General features: G+C 40.5%; 1 protein-coding gene across 1 annotated transcript in view; it reads right to left on the bottom strand.

Moving 5' to 3' along the window:
- LOC128698998 (FRAS1-related extracellular matrix protein 2) overlaps positions 1-17,266 on the bottom strand; it is a 63,501-nt gene that overhangs the window by 11,716 nt on the left and 34,519 nt on the right. Inside the window, exons 4-20 of the mRNA XM_053791507.2 lie at positions 16,195-16,425; positions 15,625-15,762; positions 15,050-15,134; positions 14,094-14,257; positions 13,292-13,441; positions 12,704-12,913; positions 11,855-11,963; positions 11,464-11,552; positions 7,362-7,526; positions 6,269-6,451; positions 5,134-5,291; positions 4,772-4,894; positions 3,817-3,983; positions 3,503-3,711; positions 2,734-2,909; positions 2,181-2,290; positions 1,550-1,777 (exon numbers count right to left, since the gene is read on the bottom strand). Of these exons, the coding sequence (XP_053647482.1) occupies positions 1,550-1,777; positions 2,181-2,290; positions 2,734-2,909; positions 3,503-3,711; positions 3,817-3,983; positions 4,772-4,894; positions 5,134-5,291; positions 6,269-6,451; positions 7,362-7,526; positions 11,464-11,552; positions 11,855-11,963; positions 12,704-12,913; positions 13,292-13,441; positions 14,094-14,257; positions 15,050-15,134; positions 15,625-15,762; positions 16,195-16,425 (2,695 nt within the window). The remainder of the gene's footprint in view (positions 1-1,549; positions 1,778-2,180; positions 2,291-2,733; positions 2,910-3,502; positions 3,712-3,816; positions 3,984-4,771; positions 4,895-5,133; positions 5,292-6,268; positions 6,452-7,361; positions 7,527-11,463; positions 11,553-11,854; positions 11,964-12,703; positions 12,914-13,291; positions 13,442-14,093; positions 14,258-15,049; positions 15,135-15,624; positions 15,763-16,194; positions 16,426-17,266) is intronic.

Genomic DNA, 17,266 nt, shown 5'->3' with positions numbered 1-17,266 from the left:
TTATGGAGATAAGAGGAAATAAACAAGAACAAGAGCTAGAAAGAAAATAGCAGAAAACCCAGAGGGGTGTGTATATATATGCTTGTACATGTATGTGTAGTGCGACCTAAGTGTAAGTAGAAGTAGCAAGACTTACCTGAAATCTTGCATGTTTATGAGACAGAAAAAAGGACACCAGCAATCCTACCATCATGTAAAACAATTACAGGCTTTCGTTTTACTCACTTGGCAGGACGGTAGTACCTCCCTGGGCGGTTGCTGTCTACCAACCTACTACCTAGAAGTTATCTGTCTATATATACAATGGAACCTCAAAAATCGAACGTATCACATATCGAACGTTTCAAAAATAGGACCATTTTTTCGGACAAACTATGTCCCTATTATTGAACGCGCCCCTATTTTCAGACCGCCGGGTACGGGACCTGTCTGCCGCCCGCTCAGTCCGCGTCCCCACGCAGGCGCCGTGAGCAGTCTAGCTTTGTTTATGCTTGAGTGAACACTAACCTGCGCTCTTATTCATGCATTTTATTATTATTTCGTTGTGTTTAGTGCTTGTGGGACTGTGAAATAAGCTGCCATGGGCCCAAAGAAACTTGCTAGTGGTACCCCTGTAGTAAAGAAAGTGAGAAACACCATAGATGTGAAGAAGGAAATAATACAGAAGTATGAGAGTGGTGTGAGACTTGTTGAGCTTACCAGGATGTATGGGAAAAACAAGTCGACCATCGGTTCTATCCTGTCAAAGAAAGAACAAATCAAGGAAGCTGATGTTGCAAAAGGTGTTAATATAGGGAGTGGATGAGGTGCCTTCTTCAAAGATTAAGATCTGTGCCAAGTGGAATGATGTTCAAATGTTTGTGCAGAAGTACCACCCTGAGCAAGCTGAAACAAGCCATCTTTGCAACAAGTTCAGTGACAGAACCATGTCCCATTTTAGGGAAATCTTAAAGAGGCGCCAGAAACAGAGGACTGTGGACAGTTATTTTGTGAGATAGGGGTCCAGTGACTCTCAAGCTAGCCCTAGTAGCATTGAAAGACAGAGAAGGGAAGTAACCCCAGAGAGGGCTTTACCTGAAGTCCTCATGGAGAGGGATTCTCCTTCCAAACACTAACCCCAACTCCCTCTCTCCTCCTCCCTATCTTCCAGATGCCATCACCAATCTTCAATAAAGTAAGTAAAAATGTTATTTTATATGTATTACTATACATAATTAAAAACTATAGTATTTGTTGTATGTAAAACTGTAATTAATCTCTATAAAATGTATTTTTTGTGTGAATATTTTTGGGTTTCTGGAACGGATTAATTGTATTTCCATTATTTCTTATGGGAAATATTGCTTCGAATTTCAGACTTTTCAAATTTAGAACTAGCTCCTGGAACGTATTAAGTTCGATTTTTGAGGTTCCACTGTATTATTAAAATTAGACTCAAGGCCTAGCAGCTATGAGGACCTTAATTACATCCTTATTTGTATAATGAATAATTTCCCTTCTTTCTCTTTTTGGTTCAATTACTCAGCTATGAACAGTAGAACATATTCACCGAAGCTGTGTACTGAGGTCTGTGTGCTGCCAGCCTCCTGCAGCCATGGGAGAGTAGGAGACACAGGACACATAGAGAGGAACTTGGATGCTGACGAAGCTCTGTACAGCATCCAGGACCTCCCCATCAGCAGTTACCTCACCTCCACACTGTGTCACCAGCTCAGACATAGTGTAGTGACCCACCCACTTCCACATGCAAGACTCCACTGCCAGCGCTCGGTAAAACCTGAACAGGAGAACAAAAAGGCATTTAAACTCAGAGCAAATTTTATTTTCTTCTTCAACTCTAAAGTACAGAATAATAATAATGATAACCTTATTTCTACAAGTACATGTACAAGTTATACAGACCTGGATGACATCAGTGATATACTATATAGAAAGCCCCTTGTTATGCAAAGCATTTCAGGCAAATTAGGTTAATTTTGTCCCCAAGATGTGACCCACACCAGTTGGCTAACACTCAGCTACCTATTTTACTTCTAGGTGAACATGGACAGCAGGTGTTTTAAGGAAACACGTCCTAATGTTTCCACCCGTACCAGGAATCAAACCATGGACCTCAGTGTGTGAGCTGAATGTGCTACCAACCACTACTATGACCATATAATATTAAGAAAAGCACCCACCTGAGTGTAGGGAGGGAACGTAGAGAGGAAGAGTGCTGGTAGGGCTCCAGCTCTTCAGCCCCGTCGGATCTTCTTGTCTGATTGGTGAGAAACCCATATTTTGTCCTCACCTGCTTGGCAGAAAAAATACATCTCAATTAGGAATTCCTTTTTGAAAGACATAGGCATTATAATGCAACCACAGCCAATGCAGTGGAGGACAATATATTATGTAAATAGTTTATAATGAATGAAATATGATGTAATGAAGAGATAACATTCTCATTAATAAAATATCATCAATATGTACAGTCCAATTTCTGAGAAGTCATTGTGTGTGTGTATACACTGATAGTAATGCATACTTAAGATATGTATACTGAGTATGCAGAGTAATAGTTAATTCTTATTTTGTATATTATTTTTGATGTTAAAGTAGAGTTTGAATGCTGACTCCCTAACGCTTGTGTAGTCAGTAAGTCTTAACCCAAACATGCTAAAATACCAACATAGTAATAATAATAATAATAATAATAATAATAATAATAATAATAATAATAATCATGAACATTACCTCATGAAAATCAAGCAGGTTGGAACATCTGTGGTTGCCAATACGGATACCATCCCTGGAAAGTGTAAGCCTGAAGCTGTTGAGGGGACGAGTGGATAGTACAGGGATCATCCCATCCCTGTGTGGGATGACGACCTCCACACGCACCATGTTGGGGTGGCTGGGATCTCCAGTGCCTGCAAGAGAGCAACATGGGTAAGCACACCAGGCATGGGATTACAAATCCTGCAAGCACATCTCAGTGTGTACACCTGGAGTATATCTGGAGGGGTGTTCTGGGGGGCCAACACCCCCATGGCCCAGTTCATGATCAAGCTTCACAATAGATCAGGGCTTGATCAACCAGCCTACTAGATATATCCATACATATAAGGTAATATCAGTAATTCAAAGTCACATCTAAGCTGCACTGTCATTTTTTGGGGGGGACTGAATTCATGTCTGCAGAAATAACTCATTATGACTGTAATGAGATATAAACATGTAAATGGATTATTACCCTTGTTTAACTGTCAAAACTTTGCACCCCAATCCCTGGAGCCATTATGTGCCTCTGTAATCTTTTGACTACCACCCACAGGATGGGTTGCAACCTTCCAAGGAATATATATGTACTCACTATAAGCAGTGTCCAGAAACAAAAATAAAAAACAAAAAAGTGTAGAAGTTTGAATAAATAAACAAACACAAAAGGGATGATGGAATAGGCACTTCTGTGTACTCTCATTTTTATTGTGACATAACAATAAAAAATAAGGCAATAACTCACCAGTGTAGTGAAGCTTGGCAGTAAAGGGATCTGCTCCAAAGGTGCCCACAGGACTCGGTGGGCAGAAACCCGCATCCCTGCTGGCCACCGTCATGGGGATGGATGCCAGCTCCTGGCCTGCCTTGCCCTCAGAGGAGTGAGCTCTGGCCAGACACTGCACCCGGCTCCCAGGGAAAAAGTATATGCTGTCTAGGGTGATGCCACGGGTGCTGTGGACAGGGGGAAGGATGGGTAAGTGAGTGCCTCAAATTCCTCAAATTCTGCATGACCCCTATGGGTTCACTGCTTCCTCATGGGTATATTAATCTACTCACCTGGTGAAGAAGGTGTCAGAGGTAACATCTTTGAGGTTATTGTGCATCTCATGCAGGTGGGCAGGGGCACCCACCTTCCAGTGATATGTGGTGAGGGTGTCATTGATGCCTTCACGCTCACATAGTCCTCCCGTCTTCCTGTACTGTGGGTGTCTGCTGTTGCATGCCTGGGTGTGCCACGGTGATGTGGGACAGGAGGGAAGAAGAAAATGCAATGTGAGTGGATTGATGGGCAGTAGGAGCCATTGAAATATCTGACCAGTCACAAACATGTAAAGTAACAGTAAGAATAAGATAGTAAACAAGAAGATTGGCATTATAAATTAGAAAAGAAGAGGAATGAAAACATAAGCAACTGCTGGAAGGATGATGGGTTATAGTGATATATGATAACTAAAAAGATGAAGAGATATTAAAAATCTCATTGCTGGAGTCTGCAGTGAAGGTCTTCGGGTACAGGAGAGCGGGTGTATACCTGGAGAGGGTTTCGAGGGTCAGTGCCCCCGTGGCCCAGTCTGTGACTAGGCATGGGGTGGGATTAGACACATTAGTCTGGTATGAAGTTTTAAAACTAAAAATTATTTAAGGATGGGGGTGGAGTACATGGAGAAGAGACAAAGAGACTAAAAGAGAGGTGAGGGAGTGAAGATAAATAGATGAAGAAATGGATCACTCATTAGTATATTATTTTTCTGAGTAAAAGGAACAGTCATGGGTCAGGAATATATTATTGTTAGAGAACCAAAATCAAATGAACTTGTCAGTTAATAGTGGAAGTGCTGAAAGTTTGAGTAAGAATGTCTCCGACTGCTTCACCTCACCTGTCTGCAGTGGGTGTTACATCACTTGTTGAATGAGTTGTAATCAGTCTAGAACTAAGCAGTATTAGCTTCAATTCTTTGCAACAAGAGCCCTTCACTGGCATCAACCCCTCCCCCTATTTAAAAGCTCTTACCGTCACACAGACCAATGGGTAGCCTGGGATGGGAACTGGAGCAGTGGAGACCTCATCATAGTCCCTGAGAGAAACCACCACAGGTGGGGCTGGGAATGTTACGCTTGCCACAGAATCCATCTCCTGTGACAAAATCAAATAAGACGCGAGTCATTCATATTTCAACTACATTAGCCCGTATGATGTATATGGTTTAGAAGTCGACAAGCTGAAGAATGAGACACTTGTGCAACATTTGGGAATATATAAAACATTACCACTATAAATAATAAATATTAATGTACTTAAGAGGTGTAAAAATGTATTTAGTACAATTTAATTATAGGTATAAAAATAAGTTGTTTGCATATGCTATTGTTTACCTCGATGTAAACAATGGCTTTGGAGGTAGTGATGGCAGTGCTGGAGCCTCTAAGTGGTTTAAGGTGGACAGTGAAGGCTTCTCGGGGCTCCTTCTCGCTGTCTCCAAGAACTGTCACCCCCATCTCAACTCGAGACACATTGGGAGCAAAAACCACTTCTGTCAGGGGCAAGTAATAGAGGTTAGATGAGGACAGAGGTAAATGGCAGTAAGTAATGGGAAGAATTGAAGTAAATGAGCTAGAAGTGAGGAACAGAAACAGAGGGAGCTAGAAGAAGCCAAGAATAGAAAAAGAGGGAACTAGAAGCAGGAGTGGCAGTTATATAATTTTAACAAATAAAATAGATCTGAAAGGTAATGAGGCAACAACTAAACAAACTTTCCCTTTCATTTTCCTATACAGTGGACCCCCGGTTAACGATATTTTTTCACTCCAGAAGTATGTTCAGGTGCCAGTACTGACCGAATTTGTTCCCATAAGAAATATTGTGAAGTAGATTAGTCCATTTCAGACCCCCAAACATACACATACAAACGCACTTACTTAAATACACTTACATAATTGGTCGCATTCGGAGGTAATCGTTATGCGGGGGTCCACTGTATTCTCTGTATTTTCATTGCTTGATTAACACTTCACTCTAATAAATTTGCAACATCAGTTGGGTTGCAAGAGCATGTAAATATGGTTGCAATGGGACCAATGAAAACTTCTTGTGCTTAGACGAGTCTTATAAAGACTGCTGGGTCAAGCGGTGAAAGATTTGGTTGGCTAGTTTGTCATGGGTTTGATCCCGCCAGTTCCTGGAGACCCAATCATGAGAGGACTCTTACACTTCAAGAATCCAAGAGATTGATAAAGATCTCAGACTCATTAGTTGGTACAATATCTTCCTTCTGTTCATTCTCCAACAACCTAGAAGTTATAAGACTTCTACAGTTTAGCACTTCCTCAAGATATTACAGGGTGTCTCACATGTAGAAGGCCCCCCGAGTTGGTACTTCCGTAATTGTAACTGTCCTGTTTGCATATTATGACTGTAGTAAACAATAACCTGGGGCCTCCTATGAGTGAAACCTGTATTGCTACTAATGACACTAATAATACATGAAGAGAAACCTGCAAGAAATCTTACCTTGGCTGAGGGGAAAGTAATCCTTCCCTGAGGTAGCAGAGCTGTCCTTGGTGTGAAGCCTGAGGGAGACGCTGCTAGAGGTATCACCTCCACGTACCACTCCAAGCTTCACCAACCTCTCTTCCCCTGCTCTCTCTGGCTCCTCCACTATATACCTCGACTCCTCTAGCCCCACTGTGCTCCCTACAGAAAGGAATATAGACAAAGTGTTGAGGAAAGCTATGCAAGAACAGAAGAAGATTGCAGTAGGCCTACTTCAGTTCTTCACTGTTCTGGTGTCTCTTTCAGGGTGGAGCCTTGATGATGGTGAAGGGTTTACCAATCAGACCTGGTGTTACCTGAGGACTGAAGAAGCCACTTGTGACAAAATGTTTCCTCTAATAGATGTCCTGAACTGTACATAAGTATCTTTTTCCCATCTTGATGCATAATTAAATTACATTCCCTGTGAACCTCCTCATTCAAATAACAATAATAATGATAATAATGGTGCTATCTTATATTCTCATCATTCAAAAAGGGCAAATCTAATCTCGGAAACTTTATGTAATTTTTGACAGCATGACGTAAGTGAAAAAAAAAGTGTATTCCCAAATGATGAGCCGATGATGTGACCCCTCTACACCCATCCACACACACACATGATCTACCCATGTGATTTACTTGTTAGGAGGCAAGACAGTGTCTCCTGATCTGACACAGGTCTTAATCAGATGGTGGTATGTTCAGAATCAGATGAAGGAAATATGGAGACTTTTTGGTCCTGGGATTTTGGTCACTCTACTTAATCATTTTGAGTGACCAAGTTACCAGGAATGGAACATATCCAGTGAAGATGTCCTGACTGCACACATTTGTGTTCTCTCATCCATGATCTGTTCAGTGGTTAAGAATCCTCTGGCTTGAATCAGCTAGGTGGAGACAAATGGAGTAAATTGCAAAAATGGAATTTACTAAGACGTTTCGCCTGTGGAGAGGCTTCTCCAATCACTCTTCAGCGTCTCAGTAAAGATCATCTCTGTAACTGTCATTTTCACATCTCCAATTAAATTTTACACCTCATCCATAAAATAAGTTTTTTTCCCTTCCTTACTATCAGCCTTGTCCTTGATGAAGATAGTTGATCTGTCGAGTGTGCCTAGATGTGCCCCTCCTGCTGTGGGAGATGCTGGTGACCCCAGCACTAGGTGAAGTTGCTCATCCTCCTCATGTAGGTGGTCATTAACCACTATGACCTTACACGGCCGCTCCTGTTCCCCTGTTGAAGTGAGTATTTTATATACATTTATGTATATATATTTTTTTTTTTAACAAGTCGGCCATCTCCCGCCGAGGCAGGGTGACCCAAAAAGAAAATACTTTCATCATCATCCAACACTTTCACCTCACTCATACATAATTACTGTATCTTTCTTTCAATGCACCAGCCGCATCCCACCAAGGTGGGGTGGCCCAAAAGGAAAAACAAAAGTTTCTCCTTTTAAATTTAGTAATACTATATACAGGAGAAGGGGTTACTAGCCCCTTGCTCCCGGCATTTTAGTCGCCTTATACGACATGCATAGCTTATGGAGGAAGAATTCTGTTTCACTTCCCCATGGAGATAAAAGGAAATAAACAAGAACAAGAACTAGAAAGAAAATAGAAGAAAACCCAGAGGAGTGTGTATATATATGCTTGTACATGTATGTGTAGTGTGACCTGAGTGTAAGTAGAAGTAGCAAGACGTACCTGAAATCTTGCATGTTTATGAGACAGAAAAACGGACACCAGTAATTCTACCATCATGTAAAACAATTACAGGCTTTCGTTTTACACTCACTTGGCAGGACGGTAATACCTCCCTGGGTGGTTGCTGTCTACCAACCTTCTACCTAGGATAATCACTGTGTATGTATATGTGTATATATATATATATAATATATATATATATATATATATATATATATATATATATATATATATATATATATATATATATGAGAGTATAGTTTTACCAACGCTCTTATATGGGTGTGAAGCGTGGGTGATGAATGTTGCAGCGAGGAGAAGGCTGGAGGCAGTGGAGATGTCATGTCTGAGGGCAATGTGTGGTGTGAATATAATGCAGAGAATTCGTAGTTTGGAAGTTAGGAGGAGGTGCGGGATTACCAAAACTGTTGTCCAGAGGGCTGAGGAAGGGTTGTTGAGGTGGTTCGGACATGTAGAGAGAATGGAGCGAAACAGAATGACTTCAAGAGTGTATCAGTCTGTAGTGGAAGGAAGGCGGGGTAGGGGTCGGCCTAGGAAGGGTTGGAGGGAGGGGGTAAAGGAGGTTTTGTGTGCGAGGGGCTTGGACTTCCAGCAGGCATGCTTGAGCGTGTTTGATAGGAGTGAATGGAGACAAATGGTTTTTAATACTTGACGTGCTGTTGGAGTGTGAGCAAAGTAACATTTATGAAGGGATTCAGGGAAACCGGCAGGCCGGACTTGAGTCCTGGAGATGGGAAGTACAGTGCCTGCACTCTGAAGGAGGGGTGTTAATGTTGCAGTTTAAAAACTGTAGTGTAAAGCACCCTTCTGGCAAGACAGTGATGGAGTGAATGATGGTGAAAGTTTTTCTTTTTCGGGCCACCCTGCCTTGGTGGGAATCGGCCGGTGTGATAATAATAAAAAAAAAAAAATATATATATATATATATATATATATTTATATATATATATATATTTATATATATTCTTTCTTCTTTCAACACACCGGCCGTATCCCACCGAGGCAGGGTGGCCCAAAAGGAAAAACGAAAGTTTCTCCTTTTACATTTAGTAATATATACAGGAGAAGAGGTTACTAGCCCCTTGCTCCCGGCATTTTAGTCGCCTCTTACAACACGCATGGCTTACGGAGGAAGAATTCTGTTCCACTTCCCCATGGAGATAAGAGGAAATAAACAAGAATAAGAACTAGAAAGAAAATAGAAGAAAACCCAGAGGGGTGTGTATATATGTGCTTGTACATGTATGTGTAGTGTGACCTGAGTGTAAGTAGAAGTAGCAAGACGTACCTGAAATCTTGCATGTTTATGAGACAGAAAAACGGACACCAGTAATTCTACCATCATGTAAAACAATTACAGGCTTTCGTTTTACACTCACTTGGCAGGACGGTAATACCTCCCTGGGTGGTTGCTGTCTACCAACCTTCTACCTAGGATAATCACTGTGTATGTATATGTGTATATGTGTATATATATATATATATTATATATATATATATATATATATATATATATATATATATATATATATATATATATATATATATATATATATATATATATATATATATATATATATATATATATATATATATATATATATACGTATATACAGTGGCCCCTCGACCAACGATGGCATCGATTAACAATAAATCCGACTAGCGATACATTTTAACGCAAAAATTTTGCCTCGACTAGCGCTAAAAAACTCGACCAACACTATTCGTTCCGTCTGAGACGCGTCCACTTCTGGCCAGTATTTACAAGCAAGCCAGCCACCTAAGTCGCTTCCAAGCATACAATCGGAACATTTCATATTATCACAGCCTTTTTAGTGATTGCTCCTGCAAAATAAGTCACCATGGGCCCCAAGAAAGCTTCTAGTGCCAACCCTACAGCAAAAAGGGTGAGAATTACTATGTATATGAAGAAAGAGATCGTTGCTAAATATGAAAGTGGAGTGCGTGTCTCCGAGCTGGCCAGGTTGTACACAAAACCCCAATCAACCATCGCTACTATTGTGGCCAAGAAAACGGCAATCAAGGAAGCTGTTCTTGCCAAAGGTGCAACTATGTTTTCGAAACTGAGATCGCAAGTGATGAACATTAAAATGGTATGAAATACCGACAGATTGTTACCATTTTAATGTTCATTCTGTCAGACACTGCAACACAAGGGTATCTTGGTACAGACCACTTCGACAACCTCTACTAGTGAGAACGGCTGGGTTTGAGAAGGACCTGCCCTCCCAAAGCAACCTACGTCTCACCTCCTGGCACTATATAAAGGCCCCATTCTGTCACTTCAACTTCATATTGTTTCAGACAACGGAACAATGCTCTTCTCCAGACTGAGGGACTGACCACCTCAAAACTTTAAGGGTGATGGACTGATTACATCGTCTTCAAGTATCTTCTGCTTCTATCAACCTTTCTGTACTCGACTGAAGAAGCCTACTGTGTAGGCGAAACGTTTCGAAATAAAGATACCTAACTGTTGCATATGTATCGCAAGTGATAGAAGATGTTGAGAGACTGTTATTGGTGTGGATAAACGAAAAACAGATAGCAGGAGATAGCATCTCTCAAGCGATCATATGTGAAAAGGCTAGGAAGTTGCATGAGGATTTAATTAGAAAAATGCCAGCAACTAGTGGTGATGTGAGTGAATTTAAGGCCAGCAAAGGTTGCTTTGAGAGATTTAAGAATCATAGTGGCATACATAGTGTGATAAGGCATGGTGAGGCTGCCAGTTTGGACCAAAAAGCAGCTGAAAAATATGTGCAGGAATTCAAGGAGTACATAGACAGTGAAGAACTGAAACGTGAACAAGTGTTTAATTGTGACACTGACAATGTTGTGAAACACTTTAGGAATGTCATAAAGGAACGGGAGGTACAGGCCTCTATGGACAGATATGTTGTGCGACAGAGGTCCAGTGACTCTCAAGCAGGTCCTAGTGGCATTAAAAGAAGAAGGGAAGTAACCCTGAAAAAGGACTTGCCACCTCAAGTCCTAATGGAAGGGGATTCCCCTTCTAAACACTAACACCATCAACACTCTCCCCTCCTCCCATCCCATCAATCATCACCAGATCTTCAATAAAGGTAAGTGTCATGTAACTGTGCATGTCAGAAATATATATATATATACACACACGCTATAACAACTGTAAGTAAAAGTTTGTAGGATTTAATTCCACTTTTTCTTAAGACAGGAAGGCAGAAAAACATGAATCCTGCCAGATTGCAAAATGTTTAACTGGCTTAAGTTTGCCTCTTCTGTGACACAAATTTTAAAATAAAAATTGATTTATAATGATCCAAAATTGATTATTTTATGTTCCGAGGCGACTGTAACACTGACGCACTGTCAGGTTCCAGTGGTCAAGAAAATTCACTTACCTATCTATTTACGTCAAACTTTCCATTTTGTAGAGTTACCTGGCAGGAAGTGGACAGTAGAAGTGACAGTGTCAGGTCTCTCCTCGAAGTCGTCAGTGACCAGAGCTGAGCCCTGTCTTGTGAAGCATCTGACATGAATGGAAAATAGAAATAAATAATAATAATAATAATAATAATAATAATAATAATAATAATAATAATAATAATAATATATGTACAGACCTATAATCTATCGAGTTTCTGTCTCGATGTGGGTTATTACTGAGTGCAACGTATTGGTTGCAGATCAAGCTACTTCAAGTCTATGATACTTGAGAAGTTTGGTCCCCAAGCAATATGTTGCCTCTGTATAGATTTCCATTCTATCATTGTTAATCTTCTATCAGCTTGTAGGCTTCACAACAACCTCTTCTGCAGTTTGAAGACCTACCTGACGGAGGCGTGGTGGGAGAGGTCACCCCTACGGGTGATCCACGCAGTCACCTCCCCGTCACCTTCGTAACCCGAGTACTGCGCCTCACGGAACTCCAGCCTGGGCACTGAGGAGAGATAATAGGCACACTCTCATTGTATACTAATGGTTAAATATACCGACACAGATATTAATAAGACAATATGCAGTTTATGGTGGACTGAGAGTCTGAAAAATGCCAAAAATTGGACTTGTACAATGGAACCCCTGTGTTCGAACGTAAGGAACCTCGAAAAAAACAGAATCCAAACAATTTTGTTCAGAATAAATTGACCCAGTCTTTGAACGTTTTTCTGGAGTCCGAACATGCTGACTTGTTTAAAATTCAGCTGTAAAAATCTTTACAGGAAAGCTCTGTTTTAAAAATGCTTTTAAGTGACCTCTGACACTGACCTGACTCAGATACTTTTGGAAGAGTCAGTTCAACATCCTTCAGTTTGTGAAGCTGATAATTAAAGCCTGAGAAATACTTAATTGGTTCCTAGGTGGTATTTGCAATTCAAACACCACCTAGGAACCAATTAAGTTAAAAATTTGGACTTCCTATTAAATGTATTCTGATTATTTTAGAATTCATCGAATTTGCTGAAAGAAAAAGATCTATACGAAACGCTGTGAAAATATGTTACTAAAATATGCAATGGTAATTAATGTTACAGAATCTATCATGATCCAAAATTTCAAACACATTTAAAAAAAAGTTTAAATCTATTCGGAAGCTTTGTTAAATAAAGTTAAAAATTTTTTATTTTCCTTAAAGACGCTGAATCATGTTTCATTTCACTGTCAGAATCACTACTGACTCACTGTCGGAGAGGGAATCATTAATGGTGACCGTAGCTTGGTGTGGGACTCCCAGGGTGGCATTGCGTGGGAGGTGGAGTATCAGGAGAAGTGTCTCTGGTCCCTCAAGCACTGGCACTCCCAGGTCATCTAGCACTGTCAGTGCCACCTTCTGTACCCTCACACCGGCTGGGAAGTCCACCTGACGACCCACTGCCACGTAGTCATATCCAGCTGGAGAAACAATACAAGTTTATTTCAACATGATACATAACATAAGAAAGATGGAACACTGCAACAGGCCTACTGGCCCAATAATAACCCACATAGAGACAGAAACTCAGGAAATTAATATATCTGTATATTTCAATCCCCTTCAGCAGAAGGAATCACTTGATGAAGAGGAGCCCAGAAAGGGATCGAAATATACTGACCAGTTAATCCTCCAAGTTTGTCTCCATGTGGGATATTATTGAGCATTATTATTATTATTATTATTATTATTATTATTATTATTATTATTATTATTATTATTATTATTATTATTATTACCTTGTGCCTGGTTAGGACTACGTGTAGCATCTTATGTTTGAGTAGTCCTGAGAGCCTTACCTTGTGCTTGAGTAGGCCTAAGAGTCTTGGATGCCACTTGTACAGATGCAACACATGAGAGGTCAGCACCTGACCTCCACACCTCCACCTCTAGTGATCCAACACTCTCGTCTATGTTGTACTCTGACTCCCTGAAGTACAACACAGGCACTGTTGTGTATAAAAGAAAAGTCCTTGGGATGTTTTTATCTTTATATATGGTTTAATATTCAGAGTAAGAGCCTGTGACGTATCTTAACTCATTTCTAAGCCTTGCGGTGTCTAAAGTTTGGTAAAACTTTCTTGGCTACCACACAACAGTTGATTTTTAACTTACAAAATCTTAATAACATAGTTGAAAACAAATCATGGAATGGGTGGGATTTGAACCAATGGCAAGTGTGTCTTAAGACTCACAGGCCGAGTGGTTAACACACTGGCCTGAATCTTAGGACTTACTTGCCATACCTGGAGTATATCTGGAGAGGAGTTTCAGGGGTCAACGCCCCCATGCCCAGTCTGAGACCAGGCCTCGTGGGGGATCAGGGTATAATCAACCAGGCTGTTACTGCTGTGCTCAATTCCCACCTGTTCCGTGTTTGGTTGGTTAATACCTAGGTACCTATTTATTGTTAGGTGAACAAGAGCACCTAATTGTAAACAGGTACCATGTCTTATTATGTGCCCCAGCAAAAAAGTCATAATTACTAAATATAATTAAGATATAAAACATATAAAGAGATATAAACAGATGAAGAATGTGTACTGCAATACACAAATATGAAAATGACACGAAGAAAAAATCCAGACTAGTGACACTCACCATCCTTGGGGTCGGGTAAGATGGTGACGGTAACATTGGTGGTAGCACCTAGGACGCCGCCCATAGGACTGCTAAGAAAGACACTGAAGGATTCCTCGTCTTCATGTAGAGAATCATCAATGATGACCACTTTACACACGGCTTCCCGTTCACCATCACCAAACCTGTCAGAGATGATAGTGACCAATGTGAAAACAGCATAGTTTCTCATACCAGATGTAATAATCTCTTATTCTCTACCTAGGTGAGATAATTTATGATTTTGTTTAAAATATATATAATAAATACCTAAACTGTTGTATTCTGAGCACCTCTGCAAAAACAGTGATTATGTGTGAGTGAGGTGAAAGTGTTGAATAATGATTAAAGTATTTTCTTTATGGGGATTTTCTTTTCTTTTTGGGTCACCTTGCTTCGGTGGGAGACGGCCGACTTGTTAAAAAAAAAACTAGGCATACATAAATGCTATAGAGACAAACAGTTTGCAAAAAGAAATGAATGAGAAAAGCATTCTAATGGCCTTTGTGGTGTCTGAATCACATTCTCAAACTGTTTCCATTCCAGTGTTACCTCAGCTCAGTCTATCTTTTCTTTGCACCTGTAAGTTAACTATGAATATTATAAGTAATGAAAATTCTACTTGGATAAGAGGAAAAGTGATAAAAGATTAAGAAAAAAAGATGAAATAAGGAAAATTTATTAGAACCACTGTAAGAGTGAATAAAATAAGCTTTCATAATTGCTGAAAAAAAATTGCAGTGATGAAAATATGCTGGAAAATATCTTTTTCACAGTGGTATGTAGAGGAAAATATTAACAATTTATATAAGAAAAATAATTTCGTGAATTATTGAATATGATACATCAATGAATATTGTTGCTTTTCTGCAACAACAAGAATTTAAGTCCATATATCTCTTTTTTATTTTCTAATCACTATTCTCACCATGACTCACCTGACCATGGAGGCAGGACCATCAGGACGAGAGATGTAGTCGGAATAGGAGAGCACAGTCGTTGGCACTGTCCCTGTGGCACTGCCTGAAACGAGGGACACATTAGCACCCTTTGTTGTGAGCTCAGATTCTCTGACACAAGGAGTGAGCTGAGGCTGTATTGATGAACCTATCTAAGGAGATTATCACCAGGATAATTCATTATTGTCAATAAAGAAAAAATATGTTGCAAATGATTTAGAAAACTGACAAGTTGAAGAATGAGATACTTGTGCAGTATTTGGGAATTATTAATGAGGAAACGTGTCGCCCAGCTAGTGACTGCTTCAGTCCATTGTTGAGCAAAATGGTGGAAGATAATTTTGAAAAAGGAAAAGGCAGACTTGGGACAGTGGAAAAGAACCTATGGAAATGGCAGAGGGAGGAGAAAGAAAAAGTACTGCAGCAGGCCTACTGGTCCATACTAGGCAGGTCTTTCTCCCAAGGTAGAGTGAGGGGGGGGATAGGAAGAGGAACTATGAGACCATGGCACTGAATGAGTGACCAAGGCACTGAGTGAGGGGTGTGGCACTCACCATGATGTGGAGTAGTGTGTGTCGTGCAGGCGACAACTAACTCGTGGGAGGCGTCACCTCGACGTACAAGACGCAGTTCCACCTCCCCAGCGTCTTCCTCGACGTGGGACTTGCCGACGTCGAACTCCACATGACTCACTGTCAGGAAACATGTCCTAATTACTATCAGGCCTTCAATAATGTCAGGTCATCAGTACTGTCAGGTTGTCAGTACTGTATTTTACCGAGCTTGAAGAAACAGTAACTAGCTAGTCATTAACTGAAAATATAATGTAAACATAACTAAACCCAGAACAAAAATAATTTTGTGATAGTAATGGATAATTATACTTAACTGAATGTAATTTTGGAAAAAAAAATTGAGATGTTTGGGTCCAGGAGGAACCATAATGTCGTCTAGTGCTTCTTTTCCGAAAAGAAGAAAAAGGCACAGTATCTTAACTGGAAAAATACACAAATAACCCGCACATAGGATGATTCTGTCTGACTTGGACTAGTGATTGATCACACATTGTGTTTTTGTTCACTGTTTCCTCTCCAAGTTATGGGTTAGATATGTGTTTAACTTACCATCCTCGTCATCACGGATAATAATGAGGGCTTGTAAGGGGGATTCCAAGGCAGTCATGACCGGGTAACGCAGAGTCAGGGTAAGGTATTCAGTGCCTTCAAACAAAGCATCGTCCACTACCCTGGCTCGCCACTCTGCAGATCTCTGCCCTGGGTTGAATTGTACCTGACGAGCGTAGGAACGGTGGAGGTCCTCCTCGACGCTCGCTGTGTCGTTCCACAGCTGTAGGGCTGTACGAAATAAATGGAGGTCGGTAGAGTTTATTGATATGGTGGATGGTAGAATTTACTGATAGGAGGATAATAGAATTTGTTGATATGTAGTAGGGTGGTGGCTCATACGTTGGATTGCGTGCAGCCAGCAGTAACAGCCTGGTTGACCAGGCTCTGATCCACCAGGAGGCCTGGTCACAGACCGGGCCGTGGGGGCGTTGACCCCCGGAACTCTCTCCAGGTAAACTCCAGGAGGATGGTAGAATTTGTTGATAGTAGTGTGGTAGAATTTACTGACAGGAGGATGGTAGAATTTACTGATAAGAGGATGGTAGAATTTACTGATAGGAGGATGGTAGAATTTACTGATAGGAGGATGGTAGAATTTACTGACAGGAGGATGGTAGAATTTACTGATAAGAGGATGGTAGAATTTACTGATAGGACGATGAGAGAATTTACTGATAGGAGGATGGTAGAATTTACCGATAGTAGGGTGGTAGAATTTACTGATAGGAGGATGGTAGAATTTACTGATAGGACGATGGTAGAATTTACTGATAGGTCGATGGTAGAATTTACTGATAGGAGGATGGTAAAATTTGTTGATAGTACGGTGGTAGAATTTACTGATAGGAGAATGGTAGAATTTATTAATAGGAGGGTGGGAGAATTTATGTAGATGTGGGAGAGGAGGGCGTTACGGAGGACGTAGAGGGTTAAATGTCTAGGCGTAAATATAAACTTATTTAAAAATAAACCAGCCTAAGCCCACTCATTCCTGGTAAACTCAAACCCAAATTGTTAAACAGGTGGCCAGTACTTTAGATTTGATTATCAGAAAGAACAGATAAACTCA

This window comes from Cherax quadricarinatus, chromosome 55 (genome assembly GCF_038502225.1).
Source record: "Cherax quadricarinatus isolate ZL_2023a chromosome 55, ASM3850222v1, whole genome shotgun sequence".
Taxonomy (NCBI): domain Eukaryota; kingdom Metazoa; phylum Arthropoda; class Malacostraca; order Decapoda; family Parastacidae; genus Cherax; species Cherax quadricarinatus.
The sequence above is the reverse complement of the archived record's forward strand: the minus strand, read 5'-3'. Positions and strand labels throughout refer to the sequence as shown.